Here is a 21,770-nt window from a genome sequence, read left to right on the forward strand (position 1 = left end):
CTCTGGACTGAGGCGCGGACGGGGGGACGTCCAAGGGCGGGTGACGGGGAAATACCGCGGCCCGCGCTTCCCACCGGCTGCTGGCAGCGGTGCCGCCTGCGGCTCCTCCCCCCGGCCAGCACGGACCCCGGCAGCAGGGGGAGCGGGAGGCGGGAGCGAGGGCGGGGGCTCGGGAAGGAGGGAGGAGGGAGGAACCAGGCGCGCCAGTGACAGGGTGGCAGCCTAGGAGCGGACGCGTTGCCGCCGCCGCTGCTCCTCCTCCTCCTCCTCCTGCAGCTCCTCTCGCTGCCGCCGCCGCCACCACCACCACCACCGCCGCCGCTGCCGCCGCCGGGAGAAGTTTCACTCCCGACCCTCGCTTGGAGCCCCGGCCCAGAGTGGAGTGGGAGCCCGGCCGGCAGCTGCAGCCCGCGGCAGTTGAGGCGTCCTGGGCGCTCCGACCTCCAGCCGGCGTCGGCGCCTAGGCGGGGGGCTGCGGCCGGTGCTGGGGGCGCAAAGGCGGAGGAGGGGCTGGTGTGAGCCAGGGGACCCGCGTGCGCCGCCGCGGCCGCCCAGAGAGCGTCCGCGCCCGGGGCAGCCGCGATGGCCGTGCGCTCCCGCCGCCCGTGGATGAGCGTGGCATTAGGGCTGGTGCTGGGCTTCACCGCCGCGTCCTGGCTCATCGCCCCCAGGGTGGCGGAGCTGAGCGAGAGGAAGAGACGCGGCTCCAGCCTCTGCTCCTACTACGGTCGCTCCGCCGCTGGCCCCGGCGCCGGCGCTCAGCAGCCGCTCCCCCAGCCCCAGTCCCGGCCGCGGCAGAAGCAGTCGCCGCCCCCCGCGCGCCAGGAGCTCCAGGGGCCGCCGCTGCCCGAGGCAGCGCCCGGGATCACCAATTTTCGAAGCAGCCCCTGGCAGCAGCCACCTCCGCTGCAGCAGCGGCGGCGAGGACGCGAGCCTGAGGGCGCGACGGGGCTTCCCGGTGCTCCAGCAGCCGAGGGGGAACCCGAGGAGGACGGGGGCGCGGCTGGGCAGCGGAGAGGCGGCCGGCCGGGGAGTAGCCACAACGGCAGCGGGGACGGGGGCGCTGCCGCCCCGAGCGCCAGACCCCGGGACTTCCTGTACGTGGGGGTAATGACCGCGCAGAAGTACCTGGGCAGCCGTGCGCTGGCCGCGCAGCGGACCTGGGCGCGTTTCATCCCTGGCCGCGTGGAGTTCTTTTCCAGTCAGCAGCCCCCCGACGCCGGCCAGCCCCCACCACCCCTGCCTGTCATCGCGCTGCCGGGGGTGGACGACTCCTATCCGCCCCAGAAAAAGTCCTTCATGATGATCAAGTACATGCACGACCACTACCTGGACAAGTATGAGTGGTTCATGCGCGCCGACGACGATGTCTACATCAAAGGTGACCTCCTTGCGCCGGCTTTCCAGCCTGCCCGCTTCCCCGACTCCTTTCCGTGTAACCGGCCCTAGCCCCTGCCCAGCCCATCCGCTTCTTCTCTGCCAGCACGTGCTCCGGGCTCCCACAGGCCCTGGCCCGCCCTCCCCACCCCTTGCATCCGCCCACCATTCCTAGCCCGCGCCTCGTCTTCTGCAATCTGGACCCTCCTCACACCTGCCTGGCTTTATTCGCCTTCCTCACTTGATGTTTTCGGTGCCGCCTCACGCATAACCCTTAGTCTTTACCGTGTGGGAGAGGGGAGAAAAGGGACCTTAGAGCTAAACCAAAGGCCATTCCCATTCTGCCCTTCTCTGAAAGCCCCCGCTGATGGTAGTTTCCCCAATGGGTCCAGAGGGGCGTGGTCTTTGGTGCAGGAAGGGAAGATCGAGGATGCTGGCTAGTACCAGTCTGAAGATCCAGTGTTCTTGCTTTGAATTTTGCTCTTTTGTTTAAACTGGATCTAGCGCACTTTTGGAACTGTTCAGACTGAGGAATCGTCTTCGCTATTCCGGACCTTCCCCTATGTGTTCCCTTCCCTTTGGCACAACTCTCCATACTCTGGGAGTCCTTGGGCATCCCCACCGCCCCAGCGCGCTGCTCCTTCTAGCCACTACAGTGCAGCACCAAGCCGTCCCCCATCCCCCTGCCACACCTCAATAAAACTCGGAGAGGATGGGCATATTGTAAGGAATTGGTGGTGGAGAAGAGGAGGAAAGCACGCGCTAATAAGCTAGACCCTGGAAACAGCCGGCTGTACTAGCACACAGTAGTATTGGATTCTTTCCAGTGCATTTTGGTGGCCGCGGTGATAAGCAGAGGCTGGAAGTCCTTCCCAGAATCACAGGCAGCCACAGCAAGAAAAAAACTTTTTTGTCAGTTTAAAAGAGGCGCGGTCTTTTTCCCGGAGTGTGGGCGGCTCTGGACAGAGAATTTCTAAACTCAGCGGATCAAAGTTCCCTAGGTCAGAGAAGTGAATCTTTCCAGTTCAGCCAGTTGCTGAGATGGGGAGGAACGTAAGTGCAGGGTTGTACTGAATGAGTTTTCTCTGTGCTTTCCACATTTCCTAGCTTCTTGGTCAAAGGGGGGCAGCCCTTCCTTATTTTATGCCTCTCTACTTGTAGCCTCATTGCTTTCTCCTGGTTCAGATAGTACTTTTCACATAATGCAAGAAAAACAAAGAAAAAGCCAAACAATAAACCCTAACTGTCACATTTTGGCACAAGGAATTAGTGTAATTTAATAACTAGAGATCTCTTGGGTTTGGATTGGAAGGAGGGAAGTCACTCTAGAGCTTGTTGGAATAGAAAATATTGGTAATTGGGTACAAAAATAAAGAATGGCTTCATTACATTTTTAACAGTGATAGGATTGACTCAAAGAAGAAATCTTCCTCTACTTCAAGTACCTTGTCTTGGGTGTCTCAAAATCACAAAGGTTTCTTGGCAGAAGTTTGCCACACTTTGAAGAAAATTTATAAAATGCATTAACAGCACCTACTTCTGTCATTTGTTTAAATAGTTTGGAAAGGTGTCCTTCAGAACATTGAAATGCCATATTATTTCAATTTCATTTAGAATGAAATGTGTTTTGTATTAAGAACTCAATAATAGCTGAAACTCATTGAGATCCAGGGGGCAAGGCATGGGATCAAGATAATGACTGCAGATGCTGTGCTCATCAAAAATAGTAGTAAAGATGCTGACTGGGAATATGAAGAAGGTGACTCTCTACTTACTCCAATGTAGCACTTGGTAGAATATCAAGTGCTTCTGAACTGTTTTAGCTGAATATTTTTATTTTTAAACTTTGTTTCCTGATGAACTCACATACTACAAGTGAAACCAATTACACTAATTTTTGACAAACACATATTTTTTTTTTCCTAAAAGGTGCCTTCCCAAATTAAATTTCAAAACAAGTTTGATTCAAACACCCTCCAAAACTGTATGGGTTGTATATGGCTAAGGTTTAGTTAATGGCAAAACACTGAACTAAACCAATTATGAGTAAAAAGCAATTATTAGGTATCAACAGTCAGCCAAAACAATGCTAAATATCAGTATTTAACATTACTGGGAACTTTTTGTTACTTCAAATGTGCTAAGAAACTGTCTTTGCTTTCCTCGTAAATTTTTGCAGAAAAGTGATGATTGTCAGAGCTGTTAAGGTTTTTCAGTGACCTTAACCAGAAGCTGATAGAATTTTAATATGTTTTACTTAATAACTGTGAATTAGTCTTTTTAAAATAACAGAATATTGGGAGAGGTTTTTTCCTTCTTTTCAATTGCATAAGACTGAGGAGTTGAAGCACAATGTTGAACGTTCTGTCCCTTACCTTGTACATTATAAGCGATAATGAAATAAGGAGACATAGTAATTGGCACCTTTCTCTTTGTAGGTGATAAATTAGAAGAGTTTCTTAGATCATTGAATAGCAGTAAGCCTCTCTACCTGGGACAGACTGGCCTAGGGAATATTGAAGAGCTTGGAAAACTGGGACTGGAGCCTGGGGAGAACTTCTGTATGGGAGGACCTGGCATGATCTTTAGCCGAGAAGTTCTCAAGAGGATGGTGCCACATATTGGTGAATGCCTTCGAGAAATGTACACAACTCACGAGGATGTGGAAGTAGGAAGATGCGTTCGCCGTTTTGGTGGGACTCAATGTGTCTGGTCCTATGAGGTAAGATTTGAGCTGTGATGAAAATGTTCACATAGTACAAGTATATGCCATTTTATAATCTAGGGTAGCGATTCTGCTTATTCTCTCTATATCTTTGAAAATGATAGTAGCAGCCCTTTAGGGATAGAGGAGTGATTGTGGGAGATAACTTCCTCATTAGGTGTCAGGCCTGTCTGAGGCTTTGTTATTAGCACACCCCTTAACTTTAAGCAGTGGCCTATAGTTATGGCCACATCTCTGGAAGATGCTATATCCTCCTCTGTTTGATTTATTGGTGCTTATATACATGTGAATCTAGTTCCCTTCTCTAACAAGAGGTTTAATTTTACTCCTTTCATCACCTGTAGCATTAGCATTTGGTACTGTGCATTTTTATTTTATTTTATTTTTGGTTAGGTATGTAATGGCATCTCTTTGTTTTTAAATGGTTAAAATGTGTAGTTTCTTTGAGTATTTTCCAGTGGAAATTTGCATATCTTAAAAAGTATTAGAAAAGTAAACTAATAGTATATTACTTATGGTAGATGTATTCACAAAATTCTAATTACTGTATTTCCTTAGGCATCTAAAAGGAATGACTTATCTGGAAAAAAGCAGAAGTTTTAATGGTGTTCAGTAGCTGCTTAGTATTTTCGACAGGTTTCCTAAAATTTGTTTTTCTATTCTTATGCTATTTTCTAAGGAGGATCCATTATTTAAATAATCTTAGGTATTTATTTATTGCCGTGATTAGTTTTATGAAATACTTTGAGATTTTTTTTCTTTAGAAATTGGCTTTGAAATGTAATATCATTTTATTTAAAATAGATTTCCTAAAAGATAATTTTAGTAAAAATTAATTTAACCTTAAAATAATGTACTGCTTTCAGTATAGTCTGGTTTTCAAGTAGTTGGAATTTAGTATTATTTTAGGGACTCAGTGCACAGCTTTGTAAATTATATCTTAACTCCTTTGCTTATGTTTTCAAATTTTTCATGTCACTTAGTGTAGAAGAAACATTTTATGAAAATATGTTCCCTGTGAAGTCACTATATACACAGTTCCACTTTTTTTTCCTTGTATTGCAAGTGTAGTCCCACTTTAGTTAATTTTGCTTTCTTTTATGCTTTGTGGTATTTATACTTTGGGGGCATATTTTATGTATTACAGAAAGTAAAAATTACTGATCATTAGTCATTTGAAATAGGCACTCTGAAAATTTAAAATGATTATGTTGCTAATTTCTTTTAATTTGTAAAAACTATCCTACAACTACCCTTTAGGATAAAAATTTATGTAAAAATATTATAGTTTAAAGACAGGTAATCTAGAATAAACTCAATAAAAATAATTCTTACTTCGGAACAAAGTAAAAGACAAAAATATTCAATACAAAGAACATAGCCAGTTGATTTCGTTTACATGCTGGTATTATTTTGCAGATATTTACTTTGTATGGATAAGTAAAAAAAAAATCTCATCTGTAGTTAACAATGTAGATGGGAAATTATTGTGTTTTATATGATACTTTATTGCCTTAACATAATATATAAAATTTTAACAAAGATAGTGTTTAAATGTTTCTCTTTTCAAGTTCTCATTGATTCTGCTATGAAGGCCTAGTCTTCACCTAGCATTCCATCCATTCATGTCCAAGAGAGTAAGATATGCACAAAAATTGGGAGCTTAAAAACTGATTTAATATTTTATTTATAATATAGGCCTTTGTTCTGGTTAAAGTGAAAAGAAGTTATTATAGATGTGTACCCTTTCTGTTAGAATAAGTTGAATCTTAAATCCTTTTATTAACTGATGTAAGAGGCAAACGAAAGAGACCCCAAGTCTTATAGGCTGTAAACTGGTGAATATAACATTTTCAGTAATTTTTCACAATACATTTGAATTTAGACTGGCACTGGACCATCACTGACTTAGGAATCTGTATAAAACTAAACTAACTAATGATTTCAACATGATTTCCAAGCATTAGAAAATATTTTCTAGATAAGTATTGTTGACTTTATGTTTTGCTAAGCTATAACATAGAATTTACTTTGTTTTGGAATTTCAGTCTTTAAAGGAGCCGTTTAAATGGTATTTATTTAAAGGAGGCATTGATTTGATTCTAATACAAAGTCTCAGAAGTCTTATGTAAAGATATGACGGTAAATTTTATTACCAAGAGATATGTGAAAGAGCATTGTTAGTAAAACTAGTAAAGATAGATATGCAAAGAAATCATATCTAAATTTTAATACTATAATGTGTTCTGTGTTTCTTAAGACACCTAATTAGGTAACTTAGGTGCAGCTTAACTGGGTGTAACATTCATAGATCCCATACTTCACTTTCTAATTTGGATTTTATGTTAGTGGAAATGGTGTCCATGTATGATACTGTTCATATTATATAGAAAGATTGGTCTATTCTACTCTAGGTTAGCATCCTCAGTGAAGATGAGATTTCATATCTGGTCATTTAAAAAGTTATGAAATTTTTCGGTGCTTTTTTTTCCATAGTTCTTTTAAAAGAACTATCTGTGACAAAATTTTCTTAAAATTTTAAATTTCCTTTATCTATACCTTTCACAGATTTCAGGGTTGTTGTTTTTCTTTTGGTTTATCTTCCTAACAAACGTTGTTTCAGAGTTGAGAGTCCTGTTAAGGCAGCATGTTTATGGTTTTTGAGTTTGAATAGATAAAATGTTCATGATAGAATGTCATCTTTTAAAAATGGTGAACATGCTTGCAGATCTTATAAAAAGATAATTGAAATAATTATTAAATAAAATATATAATTGTATAGTTTTCTTTGAATATAAATTGTTTTGTAAAATCTAGGAATTAATCTAGTATTCTTAACTGCTAAACAGAAATTACTTTCTCTGTGTTGTATATACCATTAAAAATATATGGTAAAAGAGAAAGGGAGAGTGGTGATGGGGGATTTAAACTGGGGTTTGAGCCATCATTCTAACACTTACCAGCTTAATTGTGTTTTGGAAGTTATTTCTTTAAGCCTTGTGTAATTCAACTGAAAGTGGAGATTGTAAGAGTGTTTATCTCATACATTTCAAGAAAGATTAGGTGAAATTATCCATTTAAAACCCTTAATGTAGTGTCTGGCACATAGTAAATTTTCAATATATGTTAGTTTTTATTGTTCTAATGTTATAGATATTACATACTATATTATATAATATGGATTCATATATTTCACTTAATAATTATTAGTAATGGATGTGTGATTCATTTATATCCAAAGGGTTGAAATAAAAAATATATTCTCATAGAGTTAAGCTTTTCGTTTTGTCAAAGAATGAGAAACCAGTATATTTTACTATTTCAGAAATATGAGGAATTCAGTATTAGTAAAACTTACTATGAAATATGGACATCTGTTTTAAAGATGTGTTACAAATATTTGTTTCAGTCTTTGCAGCTAATATGTATACGATATATATATGTATATATATATAATGTGTGTATATATATATGTATATATATATAATGTGTGTATATATATGTAATGTGTGTATATATGTAACTGAATTTGAGGATGTGTGGAAAATATTACTTAACAATTTATTATTTAATATACATATATAAAGAATCCCAAACAGATCTACATAAGGAAAAAAATTACTGTATAGATTTCTAAATTAATTGCCAGAACAATGGCCCCCTTTTTTGAGTTTCTCTGGCATCATCAGTAGGGAAGGAAGTGAATAGTATCTCATTCTGCAGTCAACTTATGAACACCCAGGGAGTTGTCTCTCAAGGCAGCTGGAACCTCCTCCTGGTGTACCTCAGGTCTTTGAGGTAATGATCTGCAGCTTCAGGCCTTTCTCACAATAAGGCCCAGGTGGTCTGGGGAAATATGTCTTGCTTGTTGGTCTCTTGCTCTTTTTCTCTGTCTTCTCTGCTCACTTTTTCTGTTTCCTTCTGCTTGAGTGATAGATAAAATAAATTTCAAATGTATTTTGATATGTACTGCCTTTCATCAGGTTCCTAGTAAATTAATGTGCTCATAAAGGATCCAACCCAGATACCTTAAAAGATCACAGGATGTGCACCTAGACCACAGTAGATCACAGTTAGGGCTCCAACATGGCCTGACCTGCTCAGAATAAAGAGGCCTTTGGTTGAGGTTGAGCCTTACACAGACTGGTTCTTTGTGTGCCTGTGATCATTGGAGGGTCTGAATTGAGATTCTCCCTTTTCCACCTGGGATTGAGGCATCTTGTTTTAAAATCATATGGCAGATGTTAATAATCAACAGGCTTCATGGGTTATGCCTCAAACTTTATAAGCAAAGATTACTAACTGAATGAAGCATGCATGCTCATGAAAAAGTCATTCTATTCTATTCACTCTGCAAGTGTTAGAATTCATTGGCCTCTCCTGTTGGCAAAGATTACACTTTTGGTTGAGCTCTATCTTGGCTACTGCTTTTCTAGAGCTGCAATCTGGCCGTTTGGGAGGCTGCATATGGCTCTTAAACATTGTTTGGCACATAGAATATTTTAAGGTTTCTTGTTTTTGTTTTTTTGACACCTTTAGCAGAGGCAGACAATCTACAGTTTTTTTTCACGTCCTCTTAATTGTTTATAAGACTCTTCTTGCATGTTTATTCTCCCTGCCTGGCTTATGTGGGCATAAAAGTTTTGATCTTTTGAACTAGATAAGCCACATCTTGCAAGTTTCATGATAATATTCTGTAGAAAATGAAGTGATTTTCCAGTGAGACTGAGAGGTATATTTTAAATACTTTAATTTATGGAAGAGTTAATATGTTACAAATTTGGCCAATTTAAAATGCATATTATATAACATAGTTACACTTTATTATAGATATATTTTTAGTAAAAAACAAAAATGTTCTCACTGTTAAAAATTATACATTCATGTTCATTTTGTGTATTAGCAGAACTGGAAGTTTTGTTTTCTGATTTTGTTTTTAACAAGATCACTTATATTCAAACCATAAGATAATTTTAATTCTGATGTTTGTTCTTCTTTCTTTAAGGGAGTTTTGCATTTCTTCTAAGAGTCAGTTTAAGGACAGTTTGTATTTATCATTTTAATATTTACAGTAAAATAGAGCCAAATAAGATATATTTCAATTAAATGTTATTTCAAAGACAACAGTGTTCTTTGTTGGTAAAAATATTTTTTTGTAGTTTTAAAAATTCTTTCGTAAGACTAACTAGATTTTTATTATTAGACTTCTTAAAAAGTTAATTTCACACTAGAATGTTTTATGTTCTCAGTCTTAGTTCCTTAAAGTCTGTAAACACCCTAGGAAATTACATTATTTCACAAAAGGATATGTTCTAAAAGTGTTTTCCTGAGTTTGTAAGTGTGCGACCCCGGTTGTGGGACCCCGACCCACGGAGGCAGGCAGGCGCTCGACCGACACGAGGCAGGAAGCGTGGTGACCAGTACCGACTTTATTGGGATCTCCGGGCGACTCCGGCGGGCAGGGAGGAATCCCGCGCGCGTTCTTTTTTTTTTTTTTTTTTTTTTTTTTTTGAGACGGAGTTTCGCTCTTGTTACCCAGGCTGGAGTGCAATGGCGCGATCTCGGCTCACCGCAACCTCCGCCTCCTGGGTTCAGGCAATTCTCTTGCCTCAGCCTCCTGAGTAGCTGGGATTACAGCCACGCGTCACCATGCCCAGCTAATTTTTTGTATTTTTAGTAGAGACGGGGTTTCACCATGTTGCGTTCTTTGTTCAATCTGTTTTATAGGGACAGAGGGCCTGGGGCGGCGGGAGAGCTGATCTGGCAGGTAGTGATAGGCTAGGGGGAGTTGACCTGGCGGGTAGTGATTGGCCAGGTTGGTTGCTAGGCAGGAAACCTGCCGGGCGGGAGTTTGTGGGAGGCAAGGTTACGGGAGAGCTGATGGGGTGGATGGCGATTGGTTCAGTGACCGGCCGGGCGGGAAGGTTGCTGGTCTCCGGCCGGGCCTGGATGGAATGAGATAAGGGCCCCTCCCTGCTGGGGAGGAAGGGCTACCTTTGTCGGGAATTAGGCCCTTTCCACATGGCCGGGGAACGGGGCCAAAAGTCCCCTACCAGACAGTAAGTAATACCAGAAAGCTGTATCATAAAAAACTGTACTATCTATAAGTTCTTAACATATTTTTAAGGTTAAAAGATCTGTGTCATTCTTAAAGGACTGCTGCACATCCTCTTAGCTTCCTATTCCATATAAATTTCCCTCTTTTTTTTTTTCTTTAGATGGAGTTTCACTCTTGTTGCCCAGGCAAGAGGGCAATGGCACAATCTTGGCTCACCAGGACCTCCACCTCCTGGGTTCAAGCGATTCTCCTGCCTTAGCCTCTAGAGTAGCAGGGATTACAGGCATGCCCCACTATGCCTGGCTAATTTTGTATTTTCTTAGCAGAGACAGGGTTTCTCCATGTTGGTCAGGCTGGTCTCAAACTTCTGACCTCAGGTGATCCGCCCGCCTCGGCCTCCCAAAGTGCTGGGATTATACGTGAGCCACCACTCCCGGCCAAATTTCCCTCTTTTCTAATGTTGATTTTGCTCTATTATGAATATGTTTATGCCTCCAAAGTATATTCATATATATGGAAAAGTATAAAACTGGGATTTTGATCTAAAATTCAGTCTTTAAAAATCTTTTCTTGGTCTGATTCAGTCACAATTTAGTTTTTAACTTTACTAAAAGCAGTAAGCTTCTCACACCTACTCTTCCCACTCTCATCCCACTTGTCAAATGAAATCATCATGCACTGAATTTGTAAAGCTTCTTTTCTTCTACACTGTTTTCTTCATTATACAAAATAAAATTGCATTCTGAGTTGATGGAGAAGCATGATATGGTAAGCATTGTAGGCTTAGTTAGTTCGTTTCCATCGCTAACTGATGCCTTATCACTTCAATTGTAATAATTTGTGCTTTCCAAGATCATTTCCAACAATTATGAAAAATGTTAAGTTTGGGAGATGCCTACAGACAATTTGAAATAAGCCCTATGATAACAAAAATACTCATATTAATTAAAAAACTTTGAATATTCTTTTTCTTTAATTGATCACAAATATTCTAATTTCCTGAAATAATTCCAGGTCAGTTTCCTACTTTAACTTTATTTCTTTTGGTCTCCGAAAGCTATGTTTTGAGAAACAGTCATTTCAGTCTCTTTTCTACCTAGTGAATTATGATTAAAATACAGAGAAATATATTCTATAACGATACTGCATTTAATTTTTATTATAGCATGTTATTTTTGCACAAAGGTATAGCTGTTGATCAGACATTTCAGTTAAAAAAATTTCATTGAAATTAGAATCAAAATCAGTTTATTGAGTTATATGAGTCATTTGATATTATTAAGCCTTAAGAAAACCTAAGTAGGGCCGGGCGCGGTGGCTCACACCTGTAATCCCAGCACTTTGGAGGGCCGAGGCGGGTGGATCACGAGGTCAAGAGATCGAGACCATCCTGGTCAACATGGTGAAACCCCATCTCTACTAAAAATACAAAAAATTAGCTGGGCATGGTGACGCGTGGCTGTAATCCCAGCTACTCAGGAGGCTGAGGCAAGAGAATTGCCTGAACCCAGGAGGCGGAGGTTGCGGTGAGCCGAGATCGTGCCATTGCACTCCAGCCTGGGTAACAAGAGCGAAACTCCGTCTCAAAAAAAAAAAAAAAAAAAAGTACTGCCCTGACCATTAAACAACATTCTAGTTGAGGCTTAACCACGTATAAATCAGTTTGAATCATGATATGCTTAAAATGTTACTCTATCTTAGAAAGGACATAACAAGTTTCTAAATTAACTGAATCAAAATAACATATCTTTTAAAAATAAGCCAGCGTAATTTTGGAAGTAACAGATGAATGAAATGCATTTATTAGTTTTTTGAGATTTAAAATGTTTTACTCAACCTTTATAATTTTGAAACCTCTGCTCATCATTCTTCATAGTCAATGGTATCTGAATGTATCATTATCTCTTTGAGTTTTGTTAATTTTTATTGCAAAGCTATTTGTTTACAGAGTTCCTGTGTCTCAAAAAGTGATGATTTAAAGAATATACATATTAATATAAATACTTGATAGTAAAATAAAATGAAAATGTGAAGAAATAAGAGTATGCAGCAAATATGATAAAACCATGAAAATACATATTGGGTTCCTGTTTTCCTGGCATGAAAGAAATCTCCCCCAGAGAACAGAATGAAGTTGTGAGGGATGTAGCAGATCACATCCTTAGTATCACTTCTGTAATAAATAGAACAGCATGGTTTAATTGGATGTTTCTTATTAATGACCGCAATAGAGCCAGGGCTACAACTCAAAAGGGCAATTCTACAAAATAAATTCAACTTAGAGACAATGCAGTTATGGTCATAGTATACTATTATTTGGTTCCTTGCTTGATTTTATTTTAAAATTTAGAATACTCTTTAAAGAGCTCTTCAAGACTATTATGTCTCACTCAAATGTTTTATATTAGGTTGGCCAACAGGAAGTAAAATATGCATATTCTCTGGTGAGAACCCAGAGTGTAGCTATTGTGTTGTTGATTGAGGGCAGATCCACACATGGAGGAAGCCATCTAGTTAAGGACAAGATGGCCCCCCAAACTGAGGAGCACAGAGAGGTTCAGAGAATTCTAAACAGCTTGGCTTAGAAATGTAGTCACCTAGCTACTGAGATGATTATTTAAAAGGTCTGTTTTTATAATAATAATTTCAAGGTAAAATTTCCATGTAAAAATTAAAATATGGAAAAATCATTTTAATTCAAAACAGTATATTTTTATAATCTTATATTGTATTATATAGAAATAAATGTTATATGAAGGATATTTAATACACGAGTATCTCATAAAATATGAAAATATGTGGTGTTAAAATTGAAAATGTTCTGCCTTAGAATTCAGTCATTTCACATTGTATGTAGCTAAATGATTTCATTTGTCCAAATGTATTTATTGAGCAGTTTTTATCAGCAATAAACAATATACATGCCTTCCTTGTCTTGGTGGCGTGCACAGGGAGGAGGAGTCAGGCTTCCTAGTGATCTCTTGGTTTCACATCTGATATAGAGTTGGGTTTCTCATCTCTGACATCCTTCTAAGTTGTTTTTTTTCATTCTAGGTCATGAAATATCTCTAGTTGGGTCCAACATGGGTACCTCTCTCAGAGCTAGGATCAAATTATCGTTATTTAAGTTTTCTTAAGTAAGCCTTTTCTTTTCTTTGTATAACTATCCCTTGAATAAGAGAAAAATAAAGACATTTTTAGTAATTTTCTTGTATATTAATATATTTTATGCCTGTTGTATCACACAGATCCTAGGACTTTGTATTTTAAGTCTATCACTAGATTACCTGCCTTCTTATTCTAGTTTTGCCATTCACTAGCTGGCCTTATGCAAATTATTTAACCTCTCTGTGCCTTAGTTTCCTCATCTATCCAATGGGTCAGCCCTCATATCCAAGGTGCATTGTTTCTATGAACCCTAGGGGTACTAAAATCTATGGATGCTCAAGTTCCTTATATAAAATAGTGTCGAACAGTAGGCCTTCGATATCTGTGGGTTTCACATCCAAATCTATAGAGAGCCTTGTAATAACAGTACATACTTCATAGAGCTGTTATGAAGATTAAACAAGTCAATGCAAATAGCAGCATTCAGAGTAATGTCTCACAGTGTTAAGCATTCCACAACTGCCAGCTATTTTTGCAGAAGCAGAAAGGCATAAAGTAGCGCCAACTTTACAGAGCTGTTTTGAGGCATAAAAACGTCAGTGTATTAGAAGCCCTTAGAATGATGCTTGCCACATAATAAGCTCTGCTTAAATGTTAATTTTTATTAATATTTTCCATCTTACAATGTTCATATTCTTTGTTCCCCTCATGGGAATGGGATAATGTTGATTGGACACAGTTTCATTGCAATTTCTTTTTCTTTGATGGGCTTTGCTATAATATGGAAGGTCTTCATTCAGGTTGGTTCCTGACAGCACAATAGAATTTTCAATGGACTTTGAAAAAATTATGATGCTGGACCCCATCCTTCATCCATTATGTCATAATCTCTTATAGGTGCCTGCAGCATGGGCAATGTTTAAAACTTCTCAGGTGACTCTAATTTGGCTCTAGGATTTAGACCACTGTGTCAATTGTTTTATTAATTTTCCTTATTCAAATATCAAGTCTATTTTTAAACTATTTGTTAAAAATTAGTTTTGCTTTGCTTTCCTTTTGGGGAATCACAGGAGAGTAATGAACACTTTGCATTTCTGTTCTTGTCTGACTTGTTAAACATCTGTTCTAAATTGGACTTAAAGACAATGGCTACAAAGCCATCACTCACAACTGTATGTTTTCTTGCCATCTGATTTTCATGGTTCATATATTAATTACTCTTTTTTAAAAAATATTCAAGGGATTTTAAAACATTCTCATAAAAAATAATTTTTACCTGTACAAAGCTTAAGGTTTATAGTTGTGTTTATTTATTACATCTTAGTAATGCATCGTAAGAGAGTTCTTATAATATAGATGGAATGTTTTCATTGGCTTGATCGCTTTAACATTGACTTAAATAATTTGAGCTCTGAATGAAAAAGGTATCAGAAGGATGTGTGATTAAACAATAACTTTTTAGATTTTTTAAAAGCTTAAATGGATAATTTTGATTCTATTTCATCATTCTCAACAAATAGTTCCGAGCCAACTGCTATAGATGACTGCTATGATGGAGGAAAGTACAGGATACATAGGAGTGTAATGGAAGAAATGTTTGAGGAGAGCAGGAAAATGCTTCCTCCGAACTGGAAGTAACACATAGGGGCACTGCCAGGTGAGTGGGGATGCATGGTCAGGCAAAGGTGGAAGAATAGCACACTGGATAATAATGTGTTTGGTTCCAGTATATGTACAGGCAGGAGATGTGAGGCCCAAAAGCTGTAGGTAGAACCCAATTATGAAAGGCCTCATATGTAATGCTCAAAGGTTTAGATCGTATGTTGTAGATCAGTGGTTCTTTTTTTTTAAATAATTAAGAATTTCTTTTGCTAATGTACATTCTTTAGAAGGTAAAATCATGATTCTTGCAAAAATATACATTTGAAAGTCTTGTTTATTTCATTAATTAATGAAGAAATAATGTTACCAACTGTTCAGAGAAGAACCCAAAGACAGTTACACATATCAGCGTTAGAAAATGCTGGGATGAGACATACCCAAGACTGGGTAAATTATAAAGAAAAAGAGGTTTAATGGACTCACAGTTCCACGTGACTGGGGAAACCTCACAGTCATGACAAAAGGTGAAAGGCACATCTTAGCAGCAGGCAAGAGAGAGAATGAGAACCAAGTGAAAGGGCTTTCCCCTTATAAAACCATCAGCTCTTGTGAGGCTTATTCACTACCATGGGAACAGTATGGGGGAACTACCCCATGATTCAATTATTTCCTAAGGGGTCCTTCCCACAACATGTGGGAATTATGGGAGCTACAATTCAAGATGAGATTTGGGGGGGACACAGCCAAACCATATCAGTTGGCATTCTGTCAATGACAATAATTTGTTTATCTATAATAAAAAATTTTTATTCTTATTATATATTAACAAGTTATAGTTGTACCTATTAATAAAGTTAAAAAGTGATGTAATGATTTTTAATACAATGTGGAGTGATTACATCAAGCTAATTAACCTATTATCACCTCAAATATTTGACATTTTTTTCTGAAGAGAACATTCAAGATTTACTCTGTTATATTGAAATGTATAGTACTCAAGTATTAACCATATTTACCATGCTATGCAACAGATTGAATTAAAAAGTTAAACTTATTCTATCCAGTTGAGGTTTTTTAATCTTTAATTGTCATCTCCCTATTTACCCCACCTAAAGTCCCTGGTAACCACTATTCTACTCTCTGCATCTATGAATTCAATTGCTTTAGATTCCACATAGAAGTGAGGACATACAGCACAATGGTTCCCCCCAGTCCATAAAGAATAGGTTTCTTTTTTTAAGACAGAGTCTTACTCTGTCACCCAGACTGGAGTGCAATGGCACATGATCTCAGCTTGATGCAAGCTCCGCCTGCCAAGTTCAAGCGATTCTCCTGCCTCAACCTCCTGAGTAGCTGGGATTACAGGTGCACATCACCATGCCTGGCTAATTTTTGTATTTTTAATAGAGATGGGTTTTTGCCATGTTGGCCAGGCTGGTCTCGAACTCCCGATCTCGTGATCTGCCCACCTTGGCTTCCCAATGTGCTGGAATTACAGGTGTGAGTCACCGTGCCCAGCCAAGGAATAGGTTTCAAGACCACTGGTGGTTGCCTGAAAACCTCTATAGTACTGAACTCAATTGCCATCAGTTGGAACACATTTCTGATTATGTCATCCATCTATAAATTTAATGCCTTTCTCCTATTACTAAGAGCTTATCACACTGCGGTTGTAACTTTTATAGTTTGAAGTGTGACAGTAAAACTAGCACTAATTCCTTTCTCCTTCTTTACAATTTCATGGATAGAAAAATCATTCTTACATTAGACTTTAACAACCCCAATATATGATTTTTGTTTTTGTTTTTATCTGAGGCTGTGTTTCACTCTGACTCCCAGGCTGGAATGCAGTGGTATAATCATGTCCCATTGCAGCCTTGACTTCAGGGCTCAGGTGATCCTCCAGCCTCAGCCTCTCGAGTAGCTGAGACTGTAGGTGCGCACCACCACGCCCATCTAATTTTTTGTATTTTTCTTTTTGTAGTGACAGGGTTTTGCCACGTTGCCCAGGCTGATCTCAAACTCCTGAGCTCAACCGATCTGCCCGTGTTGGCCTCCCAAAATGTTGAGATAACAGGCATGAACCATTGTGCTTGGCAAATTTTTTTCTTAAGTCCAGAACTTTTACCTTTTCACTCAAAGGAGACATTATATGGCTTCTCTTTGGTATAACAAAATTTCCAGCATCACTACTCTTGCACTTTGGGGCCATTATTAAGTAAAACGAGTACAGTGCCCATGCACTATGATACCTTGACACAAGCACTGTGATGCCTTGAGCACAAACCCTATGATACCTTGACAGTCAGTCTGATAACCAAGGTGGCTACTGAGTGACCACCAGGCAGGTAGCATCTACAGTGGGGATCCATTAGACAAAGAGATGATGATTCATGTCCTGAGCAGGATAGCAAGATGACTCAAGATTTTATCACTCTATCAGAACAGTGTGCAATTTAAAACATATAAATTGTTTATTTCAAGAATTTTTCATTTAATGTCTTTGGACCAGGAATGACTACAGGTAACTGAAATCACCCATGGCAAGTGTAACAGTGGATTAGGGAGGACTACTGTATATGTCTGTCTGTGCTTGCATATTGCATTAGCATAATGTTCTCCAATTCCATCCGTGTTGTTGCAGATGAGAGAATTTCTTCTATTTTCACTTTAAAACTTTTTTAAAATTGTACTTTAGGTTCTGGGGTACGTGTACAGAGCATGCAGGATTATTGCATATGTACATATGTGGCAAGGTGGTTTGCTGCCTTCATCCCCCTGTCACCTATATCTGGCATTTCTCCCCATGTTATCTCTCCCCAACCTCCCCACCCCCTGCTGTACCTCTCCTACAGAACACATGAACACAAGGAGGGGCACATCACACATTGGGGTCTGTCGGCGGGTGAGGGACTAGGGAAGGGATAGCAGGGAGTGGGGAGATTGGGGAGGCATAACACTAGGAAAAGTACCTAATGTAGGTGACGGGGGGATGGAGGCAGCAAACCACCATGGCGTGTGTATATCTATGTAACAGTCCTGCAAGATCTGCATATGTACCCCAGAACTTAAATTTTAAAAAAATATTGAAATTAAAAAAAATAGGGTAATTAAGTGGGCCTCACTGAGAAGATGATATTTAAGCTATGCAGATGTCTGAGGGAGAAGCTTTTCTGCAGGGAAGAATAGGTGGACAAGTGTCCAGGGAAGCACACTTGGCAGGTCAAGAACTAGTCAGAAGGCAAGGGAAACTAAAACTGAACAAGGCACTTTGGGAGAGTAATAAAAGGTGGGATGAGAGAAGTAAAAACATGTGAGATGAGGGTGGATATCATGTATGGCTTTGCAGCCCTTTGTGAGAATTTTTTAGTAGAAAAATGATGCTCATATACCTGAAGAACTTTTCCAGATTAGGCAGGCAGGGGTACTAATCCATCATGAGTATTATCAGACTGCATAAATGCATTTGTTTTAAGCAAATTCTTCTCATGGGTAAAGTAGTTAGTATTTAAAATTAAAAAGAAATTGTAACATAGCCATAGCATCAAGAAGGTTAATTTGTTTGAAGTTTGATTTATTAAACTCAGTAATTTGTTTTAAAATTACTTAAAATTTAAATTGTATTTAGTAATTTGTAAATCACTAATATAAAATATTTCAAAAACTAAAAAGCATAAAATACATATAATGAAAAATCAATTTAGGTTCTCTATCTGCCTAGAGAGTTTCCTCCAACCCCCTACTAATCACTATGTTTTATATTTCCATAGTTTCTCTCAAATGTTAGAAAATTTGATATATACAGTATCTCCTCTACCCTCAATTTTTATTTGTCTCAAGAGGTGGCGTATTACCCACATTGTTCTGAATGCTTTTAAAAGTAGAACTAACTCCTGTAGTTATGCTTATGCCTATACCCAGACATCATCCTTATTCTTTTTAATTCTGCCTAGCATTTCAAATTAGTTGAATGATTGTTTTAAGAGAACTGCACACACTTCTGCGAGAACAAGAGGAAAATGCACTGCACAGCATCCTCCAATTAACACATAAATTCCCCACCTGTGTAGACTGCTAAAAAATGTGTAAAAGAGGAGCAAATTCCTCAAATAATGATTATCCCTCTTTAAAATGTGTCATTTGTACATTCTACATTTACTGAGTACCTCTTGGGAAAGACATACTGTGCTGCATGGTGGGATAGGTGAAGTCTCTGTCCTTGTGGAATTTATATTTCCTTGGAGGGAAATATAAACAAAAAAGTAAACAAATAGATGATCACAGACTCTGAGAAGAAATAAGCTAGATGATGCTGGAAGGAGTAAATGTGGAGGCCACTTCAGATTATTTCACCAGGGAGGGCTTCTGGGAAGAGGTGACATTTGAGCCTAGAAGTAAAGCATAAGAAGGAACCTGAGAAGAGCTGAATATCCAGACTAAGGCCTTACTGAGGTATGTGTAGAATTGGTTATAGGCCACAGTGGTTGATATATAAACATTCAGGGAGAAGTGACACAAGAATAAGGTTCCTGACAGAAAGGAGCCAGATGGTGGAAGAGAAATTTAGTAAGAAAAATGGGAAGGCTAGAAAGATTTTAAACAGCTGTGTTATCTGCCTTATTTACAACTTCATGTTCTTTTAAAAACTTTATATTTCAGTTGACAAAAATTGCATATTTCTGTGGTGTACAGTATGGTTTTGGTATATGTATACATTATGGAATGGCTGAATCAAGCTAATTAGCATGCATTACCTTGCATACTCATATTTTTGTGGTGAGAACACTTAAAATCTGCTATTTTAGTTGTTTTCAGGTATACAATATATTATTATTAACTATAATAATCACAATATGAAATAGATCTGTTGAACTTATTTCTCTTATCTAACTGAAATTTTCTATCCTTTGATCAACATCTCCCAGTTTTCCATTCCCCAAACTCTGGTAACCACCATTCTAGTCTCTGCTTCTATGAGTTTACTTTTTTTTTTTTAAGAAATGTCAAGTATGATCTGAAAGGTACAAATTTTAATATTAAAACACAGTTTAGATATTCTTGAATATTTCTTGTACTAGTGTGTATATATGTGTGTGTGCATATATATATGTGTATATATATATGCATTTATATAAAGCATTTATCACTGCATGAGATTGTGTGGGCAGTTACGATAGTGAATCATGGAGATTCTTTATTACTAAATGGCCAGTAAGGGGATAATGGGCATAAAGCATAATAAATCTCCAGTTGTAAGTTTGAGCTTCTATGTATTTTATGCTATTTACCAGACCTTGAATGCAATATATACTGTCATTGTAGAGTTTCCAAATTAGTATTACTAAGCAAATTTGGGGTCATTAAAGCATATAGCATGGAACTTTATCACACATTATTATTTGGTCATGGACTAAGGTTTTTTTTTTTTCCCTTGAAAATTCAGTTCAGATGGCCAACTTTTTGACTATTTACATGGTATTATTTGTCAGGCCCACAGGTTATTTTTGTAATATAGAAATCATTTTATAAAGTTTCTATCTAAAATGTCTTTAGTTTGATGTTCCAGATCTCTTAAGATATAGGTCTTATTTTGTGAAACTGGAGGTTAGATTTATGAAAATATAGTTTATTTTGTGGCTTGATTGAGTTGTAGGTGCTTCTACTGTAAATAGACTGAGTACAGCATAACCTTAGATTAATTTAAAACATAAATCCATCATCCTTAATTTTCCACCCATATAATTGATTATGTTAAGATACATGTGATTGCCCTATGGTTGTTTAAAAGTCTGCGTTTCTCATATTTGACCTTCATCTTGTTTTGGTTTCCCTTTTTTATTAAATAATCTTAAAGATTTATGCAGTTATGGTAAATCAGATTTCAGCAAGGATGTCTTCTGTCTTTGAAAAGTCTATGGAAAGATTTACCATAATCCAATAACTTTTGGATTTGCTCTTCTGATGACATATTTTATACTTTTGTTTGTGATTTTTCCCCCATTGGTTATAAGAATATAGTTGATAAACACTCTTGCTGTTATACGTATTTGATACCATAATATTTATGTAATCAATGCAGTAACTTCTGCATATAGATGTCTAACACCTGGTTAAGTGTATAAATAATTTCAAATTTATTGAAATTGATCTGTTGTTTTATTTAAAGAGCATTTAACAGTATACCGCAAATTGGTTTTGTTGAAACCTAGGCTATCTAATGAATGATAGTGTATTAATTAAATAGAGAATTATAATTATAATACTATAATAGAACAAACTTACTTGAAAAAATATAAATGTAGATATTTTCATGAGGTCCTATAAGGCCTTGATTTATATAAATTTTAGGATTCTGTTTTTTGTCCTAGCTAAGTTCTAATTTTCTTTATTTTAACTAAATTTTCATTTTATGTTCTTTATGCCTCTAATACTTATTTGTTTTCTAGTGCTCATAGTGTTCAGTGCTATTAACAGGTTTTATTTTGCCTCAATTATTTTAAAAATGGTTCATTTTCTGTCAAATACAACCACATTGCTCTGGAATTCTTAGACACATTATGAATTTTGATTACACTTAAAAAAAAAAAAACTTTTGAAATTTTAAACAAATGGTCACATGAACTAAATTTGTGTTCAGGACACTATGTTCGTAGATTTAAAAATCAGCCTACCAAAACACCCTTAAACTATCCAAGTTTGTAAAATTTAAATTGCCTTTGAATTACATGAAAGATCCATTTCATCAAGTATGTCATTTGGAGAATTGATTGAAACTGTTGATAAGGAGTGAAATTGAGTTCATCAAATTTGGCAGACAGTTGTAAAGTATGTCTGTGAATAATTGCAGAAAAACGTATTTCATTGCTTTTCAAGTTTTTTTTATATAGCAGCAATTATCAG

At 38.1% G+C, this 21,770-nt stretch overlaps 1 protein-coding gene across 1 annotated transcript in view; it reads left to right on the plus strand.

Annotated features, from left to right (window-relative positions):
• The first annotated feature begins 207 nt into the window (after window positions 1–207).
• The window catches only part of CHSY3 (chondroitin sulfate synthase 3), a 288,921-nt gene continuing 267,358 nt past the window's right edge, over window positions 208–21,770 (plus strand). The window contains exons 1-2 of the mRNA XM_012447928.3: window positions 208–1,381; window positions 3,816–4,099. Coding sequence (XP_012303351.1) covers window positions 583–1,381; window positions 3,816–4,099 — 1,083 coding nt within the window. The 5' untranslated portion in view covers window positions 208–582. The remainder of the gene's footprint in view (window positions 1,382–3,815; window positions 4,100–21,770) is intronic.

Source organism: Aotus nancymaae, unplaced genomic scaffold (assembly GCF_030222135.1).
Source record: "Aotus nancymaae isolate 86718 unplaced genomic scaffold, 86718_ANA_hifiasm-v0.15.2.pri h1tg000064l_1, whole genome shotgun sequence".
Lineage (NCBI taxonomy): Eukaryota > Metazoa > Chordata > Mammalia > Primates > Aotidae > Aotus > Aotus nancymaae.